The 20,075-nt window shown below is 43.9% G+C and overlaps 1 protein-coding gene across 1 annotated transcript in view; it reads right to left on the bottom strand.

Moving 5' to 3' along the window:
• Positions 1-18,143, bottom strand: part of LOC131874583 (uncharacterized) — a 95,158-nt gene extending 77,015 nt beyond the window's left edge. Inside the window, exons 1-3 of the mRNA XM_059218117.1 lie at positions 18,046-18,143; positions 17,839-17,949; positions 17,705-17,751 (exon numbers count right to left, since the gene is read on the bottom strand). Of these exons, the coding sequence (XP_059074100.1) occupies positions 17,705-17,751; positions 17,839-17,940 (149 nt within the window). The 5' untranslated portion in view covers positions 17,941-17,949; positions 18,046-18,143. The remainder of the gene's footprint in view (positions 1-17,704; positions 17,752-17,838; positions 17,950-18,045) is intronic.
• Between the last annotated feature and the right edge of the window lie 1,932 nt (positions 18,144-20,075).

Below are 20,075 nucleotides of genomic sequence, written 5' to 3'. Positions count from 1 at the left end.
TTGACCGCCTCAACACAGTTGAGTCTATCTGTGAGTGGCTTTGCGTCCATTCCGGCCTTTGGGGAGCGGAGGCCGCCAGTAGTAATGGGGCTGCCATCAGGGACAGAGGAAGGGAGGACAGAGATAGTTTCGTCAGAAGAAGTAGGTGATTCGAGGCCCACAGGGAAAGTGCAGGGGCACGATCAGGCAGTGACAGGAGCAATAGGCGGGGGGATCCTACACGCCCTCGAGGAGGACAGTTGGTTGAGCAGGGAGTTCGAGATGACACCCATGTCGCCTAGGACGGTTACTACCATTTCTCCCTCACGGGATACCCCTGTGCGCGGTGACCCTCGGGAGGACTTAGACGCAGAGGTTGTGGACTTAGATAGCTAAGGTTCTCCCAAGGATGTGACACACTCGACGGAGGTACATGGCAAGGAGTTGGCACTAGAGTAGACAGCAGAGGTCCACGTGGACAGCCAGTCGAGCAGGGTAGAGAGCCACATGGAGAGCAGGCAGGCAGGCCGGGTAGACGTGGAGGCGTACCTCCAAGATATGATAGGCAGAGGACAGACTTACTTTCAGGAACTAGTACAGAGTTATCTGCAGGAGGAGGTCCGCCGAGGGCGAGAGATGATTGCTTCCCTTCAGTCAGAGGGCCTCGATAGCACCGTTCAGGAGTTGGAGTGGCTGCTCAGGTTTATGCGGGAGGGTTGTCCCCAGGCATTTGCTACCTGTTTTGAGAGAGGTGGATGGCCAGAAACTGAGACGGCAGAGATGTTGGCCGCATGGGCAGTGAGCACGCCACTAGTGGAGAGTAGAGTGGAGTCCCTCAGGAGGCAGATTGAGCAAACCTTCAGGGAAGTGTATCACACTCTTCGTCGGACGGAGTCCACATCTGCAAGACATCTGACTGCGAGGGTGGCCGCGGAGAGAGCTTGGGAGGAGTTGGCCACCTAGGTTGACGTCGTGCAGAGAGACTTGGACCGCCAGGAGGCGGCGTGGGAAGCCGAGAGGGCTCAGTTTGCTGTCGAGAAGGCACGGTTAGCTGCAGAGTTGGAGGACGCAAGGGCAGAACAGGCGACCCTGACCACTAGTCTAGTACAGGCACGAGAGACGGTGGATGCCAAGGAGGGAAAACTCCTGGAAGCTGCCCGGATGGTTAAGTCTGCAATTGAGCACAGGAAGGTGGCTAAGCGGGACCTACAGGTGCGGACACAACAGGTGTATGATCTGCGCGCACGATTGACACCAGCATCATCATCAGCCCTACCACCTGCTACTTCAGGGACGCCCCCTCCGCCTCCTTCTTCTTCTATACCTTGATTATGTTTAGTGTATGCACATCATCTCTGGTTTTGTATTAAGTCGCTTGAAGTGGACTTCTTTTCTTGGGGGGGATGATGTTGCTGGGAATAATCATTATGTTATGTTGTCATATTATGTTTATGTTGTCGTCGGTAATAATGAGTTACGGCAGTCAATTAGTTGGTCGTCCCGAAGGGCAGTTGGATGCGACGATTGGTCGCACCCCTTCGGGTATTATATATTGTGTACCTTTCCTTTCTAGTATCATCAGGATAGTCGTATCTGGATTTAATGTTATAAGCACTTGATGTACATAGACTGTTGAATCAATACAGAAATTGGCTCTTTAATATATTTCCGTTATGTTCTGTGCATTTGCTTTCTGCGTAGCAGGTCCTAACAATGGTATCAGAATTAGATTGAAACATGCATCAGCCTAAGGTCTAGTGGCATGTTGGGGCATTTATCACAACAGTGAATCCTTGATCTTCAGGGGTTATGATGAGGTGGTTCACTTCCCAGGTAAAAAAAATACTGAAAAATAAAAGATTATAAAGCATATTGTGAAATGGGCTTTCTTCTTGGGGCAAACCAGACTATGAATCGTCTAAAAGAGTGGTATCAACAAGCCCATTTTATGCAGACAATTAGATATACTGCTATCATACTGCAACCTTGTAATCTAATTTTATGAAAAAACGGAATGAATTTCTTTGTAAATGTATCTAAATCCTTGTTTGAAAGCAGATAATAAAAAAAAGTGGTTGTTAGAAACAACATGGATTCTAATAGTGCACTGATTCTAGTGGATGTCCTAACAGAATAATGAAACTTGTGTCTCTGTGATTACAGGAGAAGCAAGCCTCGGAAAAAAATGAATTCGACATCAAATTTCAAACATCCAAAGGCATACGTTGGTGGATATGACGCCTTATAATTCTTACGAAAAATGAATGTTGCAACATTTGCAGAAGAACCTGTCAGCGTAAAATTTTCAATTCGAGAGATTATATGATACATTTTCAACACAAGGGCTCTTAAGTTGATTCATGATGAAAAAGACACTTAATAATTGAAGACATGTTGATTCATGATCCCACGGCTAGCAATATTCCTTGGATCTTGCCCAAACAATTGGTATTAAGCTATAATTGAATGATTAAATTAGGCTCAATTCTCTACCTAATGCTTTAACCAAAGATATTCTTGTACAAGGAAACTCCTTAAAGCTAGAACCTAAAAATAACAACGGGAGAGGTTTTCCCATCAAGCTTTGTATTGATATCTTGGATTTTAGCTTTAAAATGATTGAAGGGTAAATATTAAAAATATCTCTGCAGGTTCTGACAGTCTGGTATCCAAACTACGACTGGCTGCAATTGAATATTTCTTCTAAACAGCTAGGATTTTGATTAAGTCAAACGGAATTGACTAACAATTGCAATTCAACTTTCCACCAAGTATGCATGCGAGTTTGTGACAAAACCTAAAGGACAAAGTTTTGTTAGACTTGTGTGAACATTGTTGTCATTGATGTCAAACTAGCTATCCGGTGTGGACCGGACAGTATGTGCAATTCTGTGTTATCCCGATTGGTTCGAATACCATGTGCAGTTCTTTGTTATGGACAGATGTTGTATGCATGTTGTATGTGTAACCTTTTTTGTTATGAGCTGGTGATGTGCCTTCTGATATAGCTACTGGTTGTAATAAGATGTAGTTGTTACAATAGAGTGATATTTAGAAGATCCTCATCTCCGGAATTTTGCATTGTGCTTGCTCTGGTCCTGGTATTAGTTACATGTCCCGGTATCAGCTATTTTGGTCGTGTCAGTTGTTGAGGTACTCTTGGTATGTGTGGAATTTGTATTTTAGAGATTGGAGACGTTATGCTTATAATGTGTCAATATCTATGGGTCCGGATGACCATGTCCCATTCCGGTAATCATGGTATATGCATTGGTCAATGGATTATGCAGAAGGAAGCATGTTGATATCTTGCGAAGGCCGACTTGATCAAGGTTTTATTGGATAACATGTTGAGCTAGGCCAACACATTATCCTGGTATATATATGGCAGCGTGTGATGTGATATGATGTAATAAATGTGAGAGAGATCAAGGAAACATATGAGGTATGTATGCGAAAGAGTCATGGCAGCGAAGATAGCAAAGAAGCAGAGTGTAAAGTGTGAGTTGTAGACAGCGAAGACAGAGTCAGAGTGTAGCTAGTGTTGCAGTAGTCCTTCACCAAACCTGCTGCAGGACAGTTGTATAGAGATCTTTAACCGGATCTGTTGTAGAGATTGCAAATTGTGATTTGAGCTTAATCTTGGAACTGATCTCATGCATTTGGAGATGCAATCCCTTTCAGTTCAATCTTTTCTTTTGCAGTGAGCATTCTGGTTGTAAGCCGTTGTTGTAACAGTGAGCATTCCAGTAGTGAACTGTTTTTGTATTCAGGTAGTGAGCCACCCCTCTATAAAACTCTATATAACTAGTTATATTCTCTTGAGAGTTAACCCTCTCTGTGGTTTTTCCCATTTGGGTTTTCCACATATAAAATCCAGTGTTCCTTGTGTGACTGTGATTTTCACGATTACTTTGCATTTACTATTTCATGTGTGTAATGCATAATTGATGAACATGATCCTTATCAGCAGAAGGTTTAAGTTTGGTAAAAGTTTTTATTTGATCTGTGGGAATATTGATTCACCCCCCCTCTCAGTATTCCGGACTCTTCAACCAATCCAACAAGTTTGTCACAGAAGTATATTAAATAAGTATAGTCAAGAAAACAACATCCATGTGTACAAGCATAAGCATAGGAGGACTTGTTACATTAAGTGCTTAAAGCTTTCTACATCCCCCTTAGGATATCATTGTAGACATTTATTTAAAACAATTGATTTAAATGGTTTCATCCTTTGAAGTCCTATCCTGTGCAAATCCTTCAAGTCAAATGGCAAAGACTTGGCTTGAAAGTCTTGTGATTTGCAGGGATGAAAATGGATATTGGTCATTTGTTACATTAGCGGGCATGCTTCAAAATTTTGATTTGCAGAACAAGGAAAAATTTAATTTATCTATGCAATTGGTGTTAGCGGCAATATTGTAAGCAAATAAAACTAGTTAATTAAGTTGTAAGTTGTAAAATTCTTGGTTAGTGGCAACCGAGGGATGGTAGTTGCGGTGCGACGGTTGGCGCTCGCACCCCTCGGTATTTTTATATACTTCCGAATGTAACTTGTGACACACAAGGATGAATGGAATAACATCTCTTATATTTGATCTGATATCTATGGCATTATTATTCTGCATTATGTGCTTTATCTGTGTACTTAAGTTATTCACCCGAGAGGGCAAACATTTGGCGTCATTGCCTAGACATACTCGGGAACGGAAGAAGCGGATGGCGCACGGACACGATGGGCCTACCCGTTGGTGAGATAAACCCAGAGGCCGACGACGTGCAAACAGAGCTCTACAACGGAGAAGACACTGCGACGAGGGAATTTTCAATCCTGCTCCAGGTAGCCATCGAGACCTACGTCCGACGAGAGGCCACGGAGGCTGAAATCCCACCAAGTGCCGTGTGGACAGCACTGGAAGTTAGCCCGACAGTAAATCGGTTGATGAACCACCTCCCCCGGTTGCTTGCACAGGCATCGTTGGCACAACAAGCTCACCTGGAGGAGATTGCCCGGGAAGAGCGATGCCAACAAATCCTCCAACAGTATGAAGAAAGCAGCCGTCGGGAAGCGGAGCGGGATGGCACGAGGCCGGGAAGGAATTGAACCCTGAATCCCATAGGGATAAAGGAACATTCTATATTCAAATAAAGGTGTCATAATATTGACACAAGTTGTATCTGATGAAATGAATTAATAAAGGAGTGTTCTGGTTTTATGTGTTGTTATTTATGGAAATGTACGGCAATTAATGCCCAACCTATTAAACAAAGATAGAAATAAGAAAGCAGAAACGGACGAGTGGGAGGCCGCACAAAGGGCCTTGATTCTGAAGCAACAAGTAGAACGTAGATGGAGGCTGAGGCAACTTGCCGAAGGACGACCTGTCGAAGGGTGGCCCGAAGGGAACCAAGGAGGTGTCACGGAGGGTGTAGAAGCCGAGGGAAATTTCTACGCGTCGCCAGAACACCGTAGGGTGACAAGCCACGAAGAGTTTCTGGAGGAAACAAGGTTACGGAGGAATCTAGTCGAAGAGACTCGGGATCAGTTTAGAAACTTATCCCTTACACCACGAAGTGAGGATCACCAAAGGGAGCCAGGAGTGGGCGTGGGTGAGAACGAAGGGGAGGACAACCGTAGGGCTATAGGTGCGACACACGGCAGGCAAAACACCATACCCCCAATCACCCACGCAGGACACACCACCGGCGCCGGAGGGAGTGGCGCAGGGGCTCAGACACACCCACAACCACCTCCGGGGAGACGACCCCCATCAATGGTGAGTAAACAAAAACTGGCGAAGTTCAATGGCGACGAGAAGGAAGATCCCATCCGCCATTGTCGCATGTGCGAAACCATATGGTCAGCGAACGGTGTTACCGACCAAGACGAATGGGTAACACAATTCCCAGCAACCTTAAGGGGAGTGGCCATAGACTGGTACTCAGATATGGATAAGGCCAAAGTCGGCACATGGCCCGACTTGAAGAAGGAGTTCGGGATAGAGTTTCGCCTCATGAGAGACGACAACGAAATAGTCACCGAAATCTATGACACAAAACAGAACGAGAACGAGACTGTCCGAGCCTATAGTCGACGGCCGAAGGAACTGTTGAGGAAAATGGAGAGTCAACCAGCGGATGGGTTGAAAAAGAGATGGTTCGTGGAGGGACTGAAACACTCCCTCCGAAAGATGAAAATTGTCCCACCGACATCGTACGAAGATGCATACAATAGAGTGATGGATCTCGAGAGCGAGACCAAGACATCGAAGAAAAAAAAGAAGGATAGCTCGTGCGAGGATGATGACTCTTTCGAGGAAAGCAGCGATGGCGAGGCTGGCAAAAAGGTGCAAGCGCTCTAGAAAGACATGGAGCGAATGAGGAGGGAATTCAAAACAATGAGAAGCACTGGTCGGACCGAAGGGGACATATGGTGCACTGAGTGCAAAGAAGAGGGACATACAAAGGGTACTTGCCCGAAGAAGGCATTCTGCAAGATTTGCCAAGTGATGGGACACTCCACCAAGGAGTGCCCATACAACATGAAGACCCAAAGTACGCAAATGAACCAGGTGTTGTTCACGGAGCAGGCCACAACATCCGCACTTGTGGGTACGGGCCAACAAACTAACACAACGGCATCATCTGGAGGATACCAGGATAACAGACGCGGTGGCGGAAGAAATAACAACAATAACAATAACAGGAAATCGGATCCAGTATGACGCCAAGGGCCGGCCAATGATCCAGTGTAGGGCCTGCAATCAATTGGGACACTTCGCCCACGATTGCACAAAGGAAGCCACCCCTCAGCACCTCTGCCGATGGTGTGGGCCAGGCGACCATGAGAAGGCAAATTGCCCGAAGCCTAGTGTAAACCTTCTAAACATAGAACCCACGAAGGCTGAAGTGTTGGCAATCACAAGGGCACAGGCCAAAAAGGCTGCATACCCAAATCCCCACACGGAGACCGAGAGAGTGCGGGAAGCAAGAGACGAGATCACAAAGGAAATGGCCGCACAAGAACAGAACAGCCACGAGGCCGCAAGTCCGCCACGGACGAGGGGAGAAGAGAAAATCTTACGGCAAATATTGCAGATGGAGGTACCAGTGAGGATTCAAGACCTCCTTGAGACCATGCCGCAATTAAAAACGGCTATCTTAAACTCCGTACCCCCACAAGTGAAAATGAGGGAGGTTGTGAGCCCCACAGCCGACCCCGTGTTAAGGGAGGTCCTAAGCCCCACGGTCGACCCCATGTTGTTGGTAGTCAACAGCGGATGCCAACCGGCAGTGGTAGAAATGGGCATACTCGGGACTACCTTGACAGACACTATTGTGGACGGAGGGTCAGGAGTAAATGTGCTCCCAGAAGCGACATGGAAAAAACTGGGAAAGCCTACGTAGTGGCCCCCCACGTTCAACCTACTAGGGGCAGATCAACACGGGATTAAACCCCTTGGTACCCTCATGGGCCAGTAGGTGATGATTGGCACGCAACCATTCGTGTTGGATTTTGTAGTAATTCCCCTGAAGCAAAAAGGGTATGACGCCATTCTCGGGCGTGGGTGGCTCATTGCAGCAAAAGCGAACCATAACTGGAAGCGGAATACTTTTTCCTTAGAAAACGTGGGGAGGAAGTATGTGATCGATCTACGTACGCAGATGTTGAGTGAGGAGTTAGCATCCTCCTCTGACTCGGAATTTGAGGGAGACTAGTTGGGGGAGGGTGGAGACGGACGCCGCATGGAGCCTAGTGACGAAGGGGTGTTAGAACTGGAGGCATGCTCAGGGGACGACGGGGACTCCTTGAATGGCCTCTTCCATTGGCAAATGGGAGATTATGAACTATTTACACCCTCATGCAATGTATTGAGCATTGAGGAAGAACCAGATATATTTCCCCCAGAGTATGGAGAGTACAAGGAAGGGGAGGCCTCGGTGAATGAGACGCCGGCACACCAATTCCTGAAGGGGGAGCCCATTAAATATCAGGAAGCCAATTTAAAGGAGACAAATCTTGGGGGACGAGTGACCCCAAGATCATCCTTGTCGGAGATGACTGGAATCCAGTGCTGAAGGCTGCAGCCTTCAAAGTTTTCCTTGAATACAAGGATGTCGTTGCATGGACGTACAAGGACCTGAAGGGCATGCCCCCAGAGTTATGTGTACACCGAATAACATTGGTACCGGGAGCCCAACCGGTAAGGAAGCGACCTTACCGTATGAACAAGAATTATGCTGCACAGGTGAACGACGAAATTGAGCGGATGTTGGAAGCGGGCATAATCTTCAAAGTACAGACAAGCGAATGGGCGTCTCCCATTGTGATTTCCCTCAAGAAAGAGGCCAATCAGATCCAGATTTGTGTAGACTTCCGGTGTCTGAACGCTGTCACTATTAAAGACCCGTTTCCCATAACCTTCACTGACAGCATCTTGGAGGAAGTAGCTGGACATGAAATCTATTCCTTCATGGATGGGTTCTCTAGGTACAACCAAATATCCATCGCGGAGGAAGATAAGTTGAAAACAACCTTCGTGGTGGAGGACGGTGTGTATGCATACAAGCGAATGCCCTTCGGTCTATGCAATGCACCCGCCACCTTTCAGGGCATCATCTTGCACATCTTCGACAAGATGTCGGTGGGGAACTTCAAAGCCTTCTTGGACGATTGGTCTATTTACAACGGACAGGACATCCACCTAAAAACCCTCGGGGAGTGCCTAGAGAGATGTCGAAGGGCACGGTTGGCCCTCAATCCGAAGAAATGTAGATTCATGGTACCACATGGAAGATTGCTTGGACACATTGTGTGTAAATAAGGATTGAAAACGGACCCGGACAAGATTCGGGTAATAGTAGAAATGGAACCTCCTACGGACGTCACTGGGATAAAGTCCTTCCTAGGTCATGTGGGGTACTACAGGAGGTTCATCAAGAACTTCGCTGAGGTGTCCCACCCGTTGGATAGGTTGACATGGAAAGGGGAACCATACATCTGGACAGAGCCACAGAGCAAGGCCTTTGAAGAGCTGAAGACGAGGTTGATGGGAGCACCCATACTGGCATACCCGAATTGGGATAAGGAATTCCACGTTCACATGGATGCCTCAAATTATGCCATCGGGGCTACATTAGCCCAGGTAGGAGGACACGGGTTGGACCACCCCGTTTATTTTGCGAGCAAGTTGCTCTCGAAGGCTGAAAAGAACTACAGTACAAAAGAACGCGAAGCCCTCGGCATGGTCTATGCCGTACAGAAATTCCGTCATTACCTACTGGCTACAACATTCACATTTTACGTAGACCACCAAGCACTCATGTACTTGGTAAACAAGCCAATTATCTAGGGGAGGATAAGTCGTTGGCTATTGCTACTACAGGAGTTCACATTTACAATTGTGGTAAGACCGGGGCGAAGCCATGTCATAATCGATCAGCTGTCTCGGATTAAGTCAGGGGAACCTCCAGAGGGAGTAAATGATGATTTTCCCGATGTGCACTTGTTCCAAATATCCGTACTTCCTTCGTGGTACAAGAAGATTAGAGAGTACCTGTCGACGTCCCGATTTCCGGAGGGTATGCCCCCAGGGGAATGGAGAAAGCTCGTATTAAGGAGCAGGACTTTTTCGCTCATCAACGGTTTACTCTACAAAATGGGGCCAGACCGAGTATTAAGGCGTTGTGTCATGGAGGAAGAAGTCGTAAGTGTATTAAGGGAGGCACACGAAGGACCCGCAAGTGGACATATGGGCCCAGACACTACAACCCGCAAGGTGCTTCTGGCAGGACTGTGATGGCCAACCGTACATCACGACGCCAGGGAGTGGGTCGTGGGGTGTGACACTTGCCAAAGGGCGGGCAAACCTCTGAAGCGGGACTTCATGCCCCTCAACCCGTCGCATGCACAGGAACTCTTCGAACGATGGGGACTCGACTTTGTAGGGCCTCTTAAGGCTAGCCGCACACGACGGTGCCATTACATTGTGGTTGCGACAGAATACTTGACTAAGTGGGTGGAGGCGAGGGCTCTCCCGGATAACTCCACAGTAAGCACGGCTAAATTTATCTATGAACAAATCATTACGCGATATGGTATACCTATTCAGTTGACCAGTGATCGAGGGGGGCACTTCGTGAACCATGTCATACAGCTGTTGACCTCAGATTTTAAGATTTTTCACTCATTATCGAGCCCGTACTACCCACGTGCCAATGGGCAGGTCGAGGCCACGAACAAAATATTGGTATCGGTAATTTACAAATCCTGCAGAGTAGAAAAGGAAGATTGGGAAGAGAAGTTACCCTCTGTACTATGGGCCTACAGAATGACTTACAAGGTGACCACGGGTCAGACTCCGTTCCAACTCATGTACGGGCAAGAAGCTGTGGTGCCAGCAGAATTCATGGTGCCAAGCCTTCGCATTGCAGTAGAGAACAGACTCGGGGATATGGAGAGCCTGAGGGAAAGACTGTATGCCTTAAGCAAGTTGGACGAAAAAAGAATGATGGCACAATGGGCCACAGAGGTAGCCCAGCAAAGACGGAAGGTCTAGCATGACAAGCATCTTCGGCGAATGAAGTTTACTCCTGGGCAGTTAGTGTTGAAATTCAATGGGAGGAACGAAATCAAACCAGGAAAATTTAAAGTGCGATGGCTAGGGCCCTTTAAGGTACGCGAGGTCAATACCAACAAGGCGATTGAGTTGTGGACGCTCGACGGGAAGGAGATACCAGACGCCGTCAATGGGTCGAAATTTAAACAGTACCATGAACGAGCGACTGATCTCAGACCCTATAGAAGAAATAATTTTATTTTTTTAAAAAACCGTACGGTTGTACAGGTCCATACGGCAGTTAACCGTACGGTCAAAATTTCAAAAACCAAAAAAAAATAAAAAATAAAAAATAATATAAAAAGAGGAAGCCACGGTGGAATCACCGTACGGTGGGACCACCGTACGGTGGACACCACCATCCGGTGAAGACCCGCACAAACAACATAAAGCCCCGCAAAACATAGCGGCATAAACAAACATGCAGCCAGCCCAGCCCACACACGCAACCCGCACCAACATAGCAGCAAACCGCACGAGGGCCACATCACGCAGGAGCAGAATATTAACGGTACGGCAACGAAAGGACACAGCATTACCGTACGGCTACAACAGAGGCACGTGCTTATTGTTTTAACCCTATTCTTTTTTCAAAAAAAGAGGGCACAAACGACAAAGGAAGCATTATTTAATGGACGCCAGTGGGAAAAATTGGCAAAAGCAGTTATGACAGTTACCTGGTGCAGTATCGTCAACCTCAGGGAACAAGAGTGTGGTTCAGATTCTGCCTTCGAGTGTAAAGGTAAGAGGCGGCATGGCTGACAACAACCAAAAGAAAGGGTAGAAGGTACACTCCAAAGTGCAGCAGACTCCAGCAAAGAGTGACGTGACGATGGACACAATTACTTTTGAGGGTTTGACTGGCACAGATTGCAGGAGATGGTGGAATGAGACCCCGAATGATGACCCTCTGAAGACGCAACTGCGACTTGCACAAGTACAGTGGGCCATCCAGATGCCAATTTTTTGCATCAGGGACTTCGAGGTGGTGTTGTGCGCCATGATTGGTACTTACGACTCGCACAGGTGGCAATCAGTATTTGATTACGACCACCACCAGCTTACAGTATCGTTTGCTTCGACCGAATTTACCAGAGTTTACGGTATTCCGGGGATGCACAGAAAGAAAGTGGATAAGGCACAGAAAATAGCCCCTGACTTCAAAGACAAACTTCTGAAACTGATGTGTCGCGATGACCTCACACAAGTAGAACTTGCTAGCCTTCAGCACGCAAGCAAGAGTCGCGGTCTGAAGAAGTTGTTTTTAAGAGAAAGAATATGGCGGTGCCTGGTGGATGTAGTGAAGAGTCGGTTGATGGGAGCAAGTCGGGCTTCAGATATTGCCATGGCACAGATGGTGCTCGTGAATGGCATCCATAACGGTATAGTATATGACTGGGCATCTGCATTAGCAGACAGAATGGAGGAATTCATGACTCTCCAACACAGGACTTTCTACATGTCCTACCACGCTATCGGGCTCTTTCTGGATGCAGTACGCCTTCGGGGCTCACCGGACCAAGACCAGTACTTGGCACCACAAGGTCGTGTACACCCTGGACAGCCCCCCATATTTTATTGGATGCACCTGGACACCATGGCGCCAAGCGGAGATATCCACTCTGGCACGAAACGGAAGAGGAAGGTAGTGATTTTAGTGTCGGCAAGAGAGTCTGAGTCTGGCAGTAGTGACCCGAGTGAGGAGGCGAAGGACTCCAGTGATTCTGCCACAGAGATTAGTTTCAAAATGGTAGGTCAGGGTGGGCAACATGGAGAGACTAACATGGGGGCAACATCAGCGGCGGCCACGCAGCCTCTAGATGAGCAAACAACTTCCGCAGGTACCATGTTGCTTCCTCCAGGTGCGGTAGTGATGGCAGTACCCATTCCTGGTTTTGGGCAAGGCCGGACACTCGTGATTATGGCCCCCCCCCACCTACGGCCGCGACACTGGTAGAGCCTCTAGTGGTGGGCAAGAGTCATCCCACGACAGTAGTAGAGGGAGGGACAGCAGCTGGGGAGATGGCGATACTACCGGAACTTTCTGGAGGGAGTGATCGCCCTTCTTAGCAGGACATGAATGCATGGCTGAGCCGGTTCAAGTTGGCACCAATAGCGCCCCGTTGGAACAGTAGTCCTTTCTCCAAGGCGTGAGCAGAGTCCTCACGAGGTTGTGGACCTCGTCAGAGATGGTTCGCCAGAGCCTACGAGGAGTGTACCGAGGGATCACTCACCCATCCGCGAGTTGATGTTGAGCCCTACGCAGGAGTTCACCTCGAGTTTCCCTCAGACTTCCCACGAGGCTATGGAGGAGCAAGATATAGTAGCATCTCTAAGCAGGGATGGCGATAGGGAATTAGAGCAGTTTTTGGCGGATATGGCTGTGGAAGCCAGATGGGTAGTAGCCTCGGTACAGTCTCAGGGTGAGGCCCAAGCGGACGAGGAGTTGGCGCGACTACTTGAGTTCATGAGGGACAAGTGCAGGACCCACTTTACTCAGTGCTTCGAGTCTGGTGGATGGCCTACCACAGAGACCTTGCAGATGTTGGAGAATTGGGGCCTCCGGGAGCAGGTTGGTGAAACGAGCAGAGGGGCATTGTTGAGGCAAATAGAGTAGTCCTTCCGAGAAACTTACTATGAGTTGCGGAGGACGCAATATATTGCCAACAATACAGAGACCTAGCACAGGGAGGCCGTGTTGGCACGCGATGAGTTGGTTACTAGGCTCCAGCAGATGGAGGAACTCCACAAAGAGCAGTTGGCCCGGGCGACGACCGCATGGGATGAAGAACGAGCAGCCTTGGAAACAGGGTTAACCGGAGAGAGGACGGCTAGGGGTGCCTTGGAGGCACGGTTGGAGGAAGTGCAGGAAGACAAGACTTTGTTGGAGAACCGACTAAGTAGCGCTTTGGAGCAGGTGGATCAAAAAGATAAGGAAGTTTTGGAGGCCGCATTGATGGTGAAAACAGCGATGGAACGCCAGATGGTGGCGGAGCGGGACCTCAAGTTGCGGACTGAACAGGTCTACGAGTTACGCGCTCGCCTGAGCGCCGCCCCCTCTCCACCAGGGATGCTTCCTCCACCCCCTTCTCAGTCCTGAGTTTTATGTTGTAATCCTTCCATGTTGTTTTGTCATCCGGAGACGACCTTGTTTTTTGGGGGGGGATGATGTTAGCGGCAATATTGTAAGCAAATAAAACTAGTTAATTAAGTTGTAAGTTGTAACTATCTTGGTTAGTGGCAACCGAGGGATGGTAGTTGCGGTGTGACGGTTGGCGCTTGCACCCCTCGGTATCTTTATATACTTTCGAATGTAACTTGTGACACACAAGGATGAATGGAATAACATCTCTTATATTTGATCCGATATCTATGGCATTATTATTCTACATTACGTGCTTTATCTGTGTGCTTTAAGTTATTCACCCGAGAGGGCAAACAATTGGTTTGCCTTCTTGATCCAAGCTTTGGATTTATAGATACCATCCAAGGCACTTGGAAATCACCACTTTTGGCTTATAGGTAAGAAAGTCTATAACATCCATGGATTCTCTTTTCATGAAAAGTGGACAGCTGTATAGGGCAAAAAATGTTGTTACAGAAAACTTTTGTGACAAAAAGACACAAATTTGCAATTGCTTAACAACTGAACAAACATTGGGAGTGAGTAAACCCGAAGTGAGACAACAAAGACTATGCTACACTATTTGGAAATCAAGGTTGGGCTTTCAAGCTCAAGGAAAAGCTAGTGTTTTCCAAGGTTTAGCAATTAAATCAAGGCAACATGAGAGATCAGTTTCACAACTAAAATAACTACAAAATAACACAAAGCCATGTTCATAAGTTTTTTGTCATAGATTCTCTACACAATTGTTGTGGATGAGAGGAATTAGTTGCTTTGATGCTCATGTCTTTTGATGGTGTGCCTATGCCAAGAGATTTGGGTATGGCCATGGGCTGGATTTAATTATGTTTTTGCCATCCGTTTTTCTCTTTACCATCTTCTACTAGAGAACACTTCAATGATCACGATTGCTGAAAAATTTTACACCCTCCATTTTCAGCATCAACCATTATTTCTCTGGATGTCAACACCTAAGAGAACTTTTTGTGGGTCTGTATCCCACTTAGTTTAGTTGACATTATGTTCGTCAAGCAGGAGCTGCTTTGGCTTCTCAAAGCCAAGAGTGCATCTCTTATCAGTAAAGGTTAAGCCTGAGCTTCTTGGGAAGCTAAATGCTAGCATTTATAGTTTAGTAGGGTGACATTCCTTAAATAACCCACGTTGAGTCCATGCTTCTTTGGAAGCTAAATGTTTGCATTTCTAATTTTAATAAGGATTCGTTCTTCCAGTAACCCAACTTGATTGTGTGCTTCTTAGGGAGTTAAATGTTAAGCATTTCCAGTTTTTATACCAGACATTCCTCCAATAACCCTATGTGATGTCCCCATTTTCGTGAGCATCAGAGTTCAATGGATTAGCCTATTATTTTGACCCTCATATGCTAGTATGGTGGGTTAGAGGGTCCAGTTTGGGAGTTTTGGAGCTCTCCAGGTGGCCGTTGTAAGTGTTTATCTCACCAAATCTTTCGGTTGTTCTGAGGCATTGATATTCAAAGGTTTTTGGTTCTGTTTTGAGGGACTTACTATTTATAGTAAGTCAGTGGATGTTAGAGAGGGACCATTACTATTTTTACTAAGGCATCAAGATTGACAGTGGGAGCAGTGGGCTAGCCAATGATGAAGTCAAAATCATTAAATAATGGTTATTAATGGAGTTATGACATTTAATTATTATTAAAGTGTTACTTTAATAATAATTAATTATTTTAAGGGAATATTATATTGACTTCATGTGACTTTATAATTAAAGGGGATTTAATATCATAAAGTCAATTTATAAAGTGAGAGCATTTAATGACTTTATTTGACTTTATTACAAAAAGACATTTAATGGTTATAAAGTCAAATTATAAAGTGCATATGAGGAATAATATAAAGTACCAATTTCAAGGGAGATATAAGTGATTATTAATATATATACTTTATATTATTATTTTTTGCACCAAATGAAGGGATCAACCCTTTTGAAAAGCTATTATAAAGTTTTATTAAAACCTAAAGTGGATTTCAAAACGGAATTAAAGGCATTTAAGAGTTGAGAGGATATAAAAGGTTTCAAAAAGCAAATCAAACTCATTATTGATAATCATTTGTCTTTGCTTTCGGGTGTTGTGCATTGAGACCTAGGGTTTCAGGCAACTTCAGCATTGGAGAACGAAATCTCTTCAATGTTTATGCAACCTTGAGGCTCTGAAAGACCAGCTGAATCATTGCTTGATTGTGGGCTTCATACAGAGGTCCAGTTGGTGCTTCATCGCACAAGATTTACATTTCTTTCAGAATCTTCAAGGGGTTTTCAAAAAATATCTTTTTGCAGATTTAAATACATTGGAAGAAGACATTGTTGAAGATCTTCATTATTGCTGCTACAACTTAATATCAGAAGTTCATGCTAGAACAGGGGCAGCTGCATGAGAGGCACGATTTGGCTTCAAAGAGACTCCGTTCTTTGCACAAGGATCTGCCACATCTTCATCAATCATAAGAGCTTCTTTACATCAGGTTCTTTCATTTTTTTCTAGCATAGTTGGCATCATTTTTCAGTTGTATTAGTCGCTGTTCTTAAGCAGCTGTAGATGCACATTTATATCAGTTTGGTACTTGCATTGGATACATCATTGTAAGCCAAGAGTCTTGGCCTTTTGCTTGTCATTTCAGTTTGTAAGCAATCTCATTGCATTCTAATATCATTGTAGTCACAAGGAGTTTGAATGTCAAGAGTTGTCTCTCTCATATTTAGTTTGCAAGCCAACTGTTTGTATTAATGTCTATCTGTTGTCGGTGCATATTTACATTGTGTGGGTCATCTATATGCATTTAAAAACACAAAAAAAATTGCATTTGCATTATGGTTCTTTGCCTAAACATCTTAGTAACCATTTGAAAGCATTTAAATCACATTTGACATCATTTCAAACAATCATTATCAGACTGAAACATAGAAACAGCAAGTAAAGAGGTTGTATGCAAAGTGTTCGACAATATTCCTTGAGGGTTTAATCAGCAACTTGAGGTCAGATTAGTCAAGGGAAATAGCACCCTAGTTGAGTCTATCATTCTTTAGAGGCAAAATGTTAGCATTTCTAATTCTACAAGGAGACATTCCTCCAATAGCCCAGGTGAACCCATGCTTCCTGGCAAGCCAAATGTTGGCATTTCTAATTTCCATAGGGAGACATTCCTCCAATTACCTTGTTGCAAGCTGACATAAATATATTGATCTCAAATGTAATTTAAGATCCATTTCTCAAAAAATACAAATAAAATTGCAGTGGAGAAATAATAAGGAAAAGTCATGTAGGAATGCAAATTTCCCAAATAGAAGCCCTATGACGTAAGTGGACAATTTTCAATTGGAAGGCACCATGTTTATCTTAAAAAATTTATTGCAACCCTTTACTACAGGATGATAGCAAATAGTTCTTGGTGTTAGCTTCATTCTATAAAGAAGCCTCTTAAGCTCTGCAATATAGATAGAAACTGAAGAACATAGAATTCTCTCCCTCCCTCGCAAATATAAAAGAATCTAATAATCTGTTGTAAATTTCATTTCAAGCTGTTAATTGAGGGAGGGGAGGCGGCCTGGTGGGGAATACTGGTGGAAAAAGTGTACGGCTGACAATTGGCTAAGTGGCCCACTTTATAATGTATATCTGCAATCTGCATTGTCCATTATACCCAATACTTTAACCTGATTTCACCACCATCTAACAGGATATTTGGAACGAGGGTCTTAAATAATTTGTTACTGGTGGCTGACACACAACATGGGAAAGCTATTTTCTAAAAGTTTTACTAAGAAAATAATTAACTGGTTGAATATGTCCTCCAAAAAACACTCTTCTAGGCAAAGTCCTACCAATTCCTCATAAGATCAAATGGCAATAAAATAAATAAAAAATCTTAACTTCCAAGAGACAAATAAAATGATGTCATCCATTAAATTGTATAAATTTAAACGGACGAAAAAGGTGAGTTACCTGCGAACATCCAAATCTAACAGCTGAGATGACCCATCACTTAATTCCTGACATCAAATAAATTATTTGAGATAAGGGGGGAAATACAGATGAAACATTCAACAGAAGCAGAAAAGTAAGGGAAAGAGAAAAACCAGGTTCATCAGTACAGACGGTGTGAGAAGATGGTGAGCAGAAGAGGTGGAAATATTAACATCCACCCTCCAACCCACTTTGTCCACCTTCACCTTTGCCATCGTTTAAACCTTTTTCATTTTCAAATGGACAAGGCCAAACTATTTGTGTGAGACTACAGAAAAAATTTGTAATAATTTAGCAGGGTAGGTGTTTAAAAAGTTTACCTTGACTGCAACTTCAATGAATTTATCCCAGTAGCAATTACATAACTTAGTATGCTATTCTTAAAATCTATAGACGTAATCCGTTTCATGATTATATAGTTTGTTTGTTGGAACTTATGCTCAAGCCGTCTACTATTCTGTTGTTAAATTTAAATTAATTAAAACATTTTATTTATTTTTTATATTGATACATAAATAATTAAATAGATAAACAAGAGAGATATTATTTATTATTTTTTTATTTTAAATATTATTTATTTTGTTTTTTATTAATTTTAAAAAATAAATAATGATAATAATTTATAGAAGTTGTGTATTATTTTTTACAAATTAAATGAAAATAAACTATTACATAAAGGTATTTTATAGTGAAAATTATTGGGGAAGCTAAAAAGCTAGAAACCTTATAGGTTGGCATCACAAATTACATCCTAAAAAACATATATGACACTAAATTGCATCTAAATAATCACTCACAAATTATAAAAAAAAAATGAATCAAATAACTATCAACACATCATTAACATAAAACTAGATGAAGTAAATAATGCAACACATGTATATATATACACAAATGGATGTGAGATGAGAAGGTGAGAACTAACTCACTAACCCTTCAAATAATGAACACATGCGACAAGTGTTGGGACACAATGCAAGGTGTGTGTGCCTCACTAAGCCATGTATGAGACCACGTAAAAGGTGATGGACAAAGTCTCCAAACTCACCATAAGGTGAAGAGAGAATATCTCCAACCTCTAATGAGGTGAGATGATGAAATCTCTAACCTCACGTGTGCACATATGATGAAACAAAAAAATGACCTCAAAAGTGAACTTAACCTTTAATGTTAAGGTTAAGATAGACTAAGCCATTGTGTTTTGTTTTTTTTCATATACTATCGTGTTCATTTTTCCTCTAGGCTTTCAACCTCCCCAACCGGCTTACAAACACTACCATTAGTGCCTTCTGCAAATGCCAACAGTCTAAGTGGCGGGTTCTTTTTGGGGCCCACTATTTGCGTAGCTCCCTACACACTTCTTTGGAGATCACGCACTTTATCGACACCTGCACACTTTTTCAAGGCCATGGATTTTGGGGTCAAGGCCTATCTGAGCCCCCTTTATATTTGCATAACCCAAGTTTTTTTGGCCTATCTAGCCCCACTTACATGCTAGTGTTGATTGTGTCAAGTGCCCTTGTGGGCCCGTCAGTACCTCACCCAATCAGGGCTTTTTGCCTGTTAATTTATTTTATTGCCTTATCTAAGCATGTGGTCAGATTGGTGACCTAGGGCCTAGTTGCCCAAGGCCTTTTTTTAGCCCCCCTTGATTTTTCATTGGGCTATATATAGGCAATTTTTTTCCATAGAGCATATCTTAGGCATCTAGTATCAGATTTTCGCAATCCTTATGTTGTTGGAAAGTTGGTTCTACCAACTTCGTCATGGTGCAAGTTATTCTGCCTAATTTTGTTAATTGTCAATTTTTTTGTATCTTGAAGTTCACTCTTCTTTTTGGACTCTCGAGCTCATAATGTCTTGTCATGATCTTTGCAATGTCCCCGTTCAAGCTTTTCCATATCTTGTCTATTTAATGATACAATTACGCTTATGCTTTTTATGGACTTGATTGAAAATGTATAATGTCTCCAAACAAGATTCTCTCAAAGGGTCTTATATGAATGTTAGATGATTTACCAGGCAATAATATAATTTTGAATTTGTTGTAAATTTCCATGTATCGTTCCGAGAGCAATCAACTATAAAGTCCAATGGATATGTGGTTTGACTATATTTGTATGTATGTAGAATTTATTGTGATTGTAGTGTTTCACTACCTTAATGATAGATACAATGATATATCTTAAAATTTCAAGTATAAGATTGTTACATGCTTGAATTGGATATTTTATAACATGTGATAAACTGATTGTATTTATGATATAAGAATCAGAACGAAGATTTCTGATTGGCCTTCCTTTTGTATCTCTTGGTGACTATGCAATCTAAATGGCATCTATTCTATGTC

This window comes from Cryptomeria japonica, chromosome 3 (assembly GCF_030272615.1).
Source record: "Cryptomeria japonica chromosome 3, Sugi_1.0, whole genome shotgun sequence".
Lineage (NCBI taxonomy): Eukaryota > Viridiplantae > Streptophyta > Pinopsida > Cupressales > Cupressaceae > Cryptomeria > Cryptomeria japonica.
This window is presented reverse-complemented; position numbering and strand designations above follow the sequence as displayed.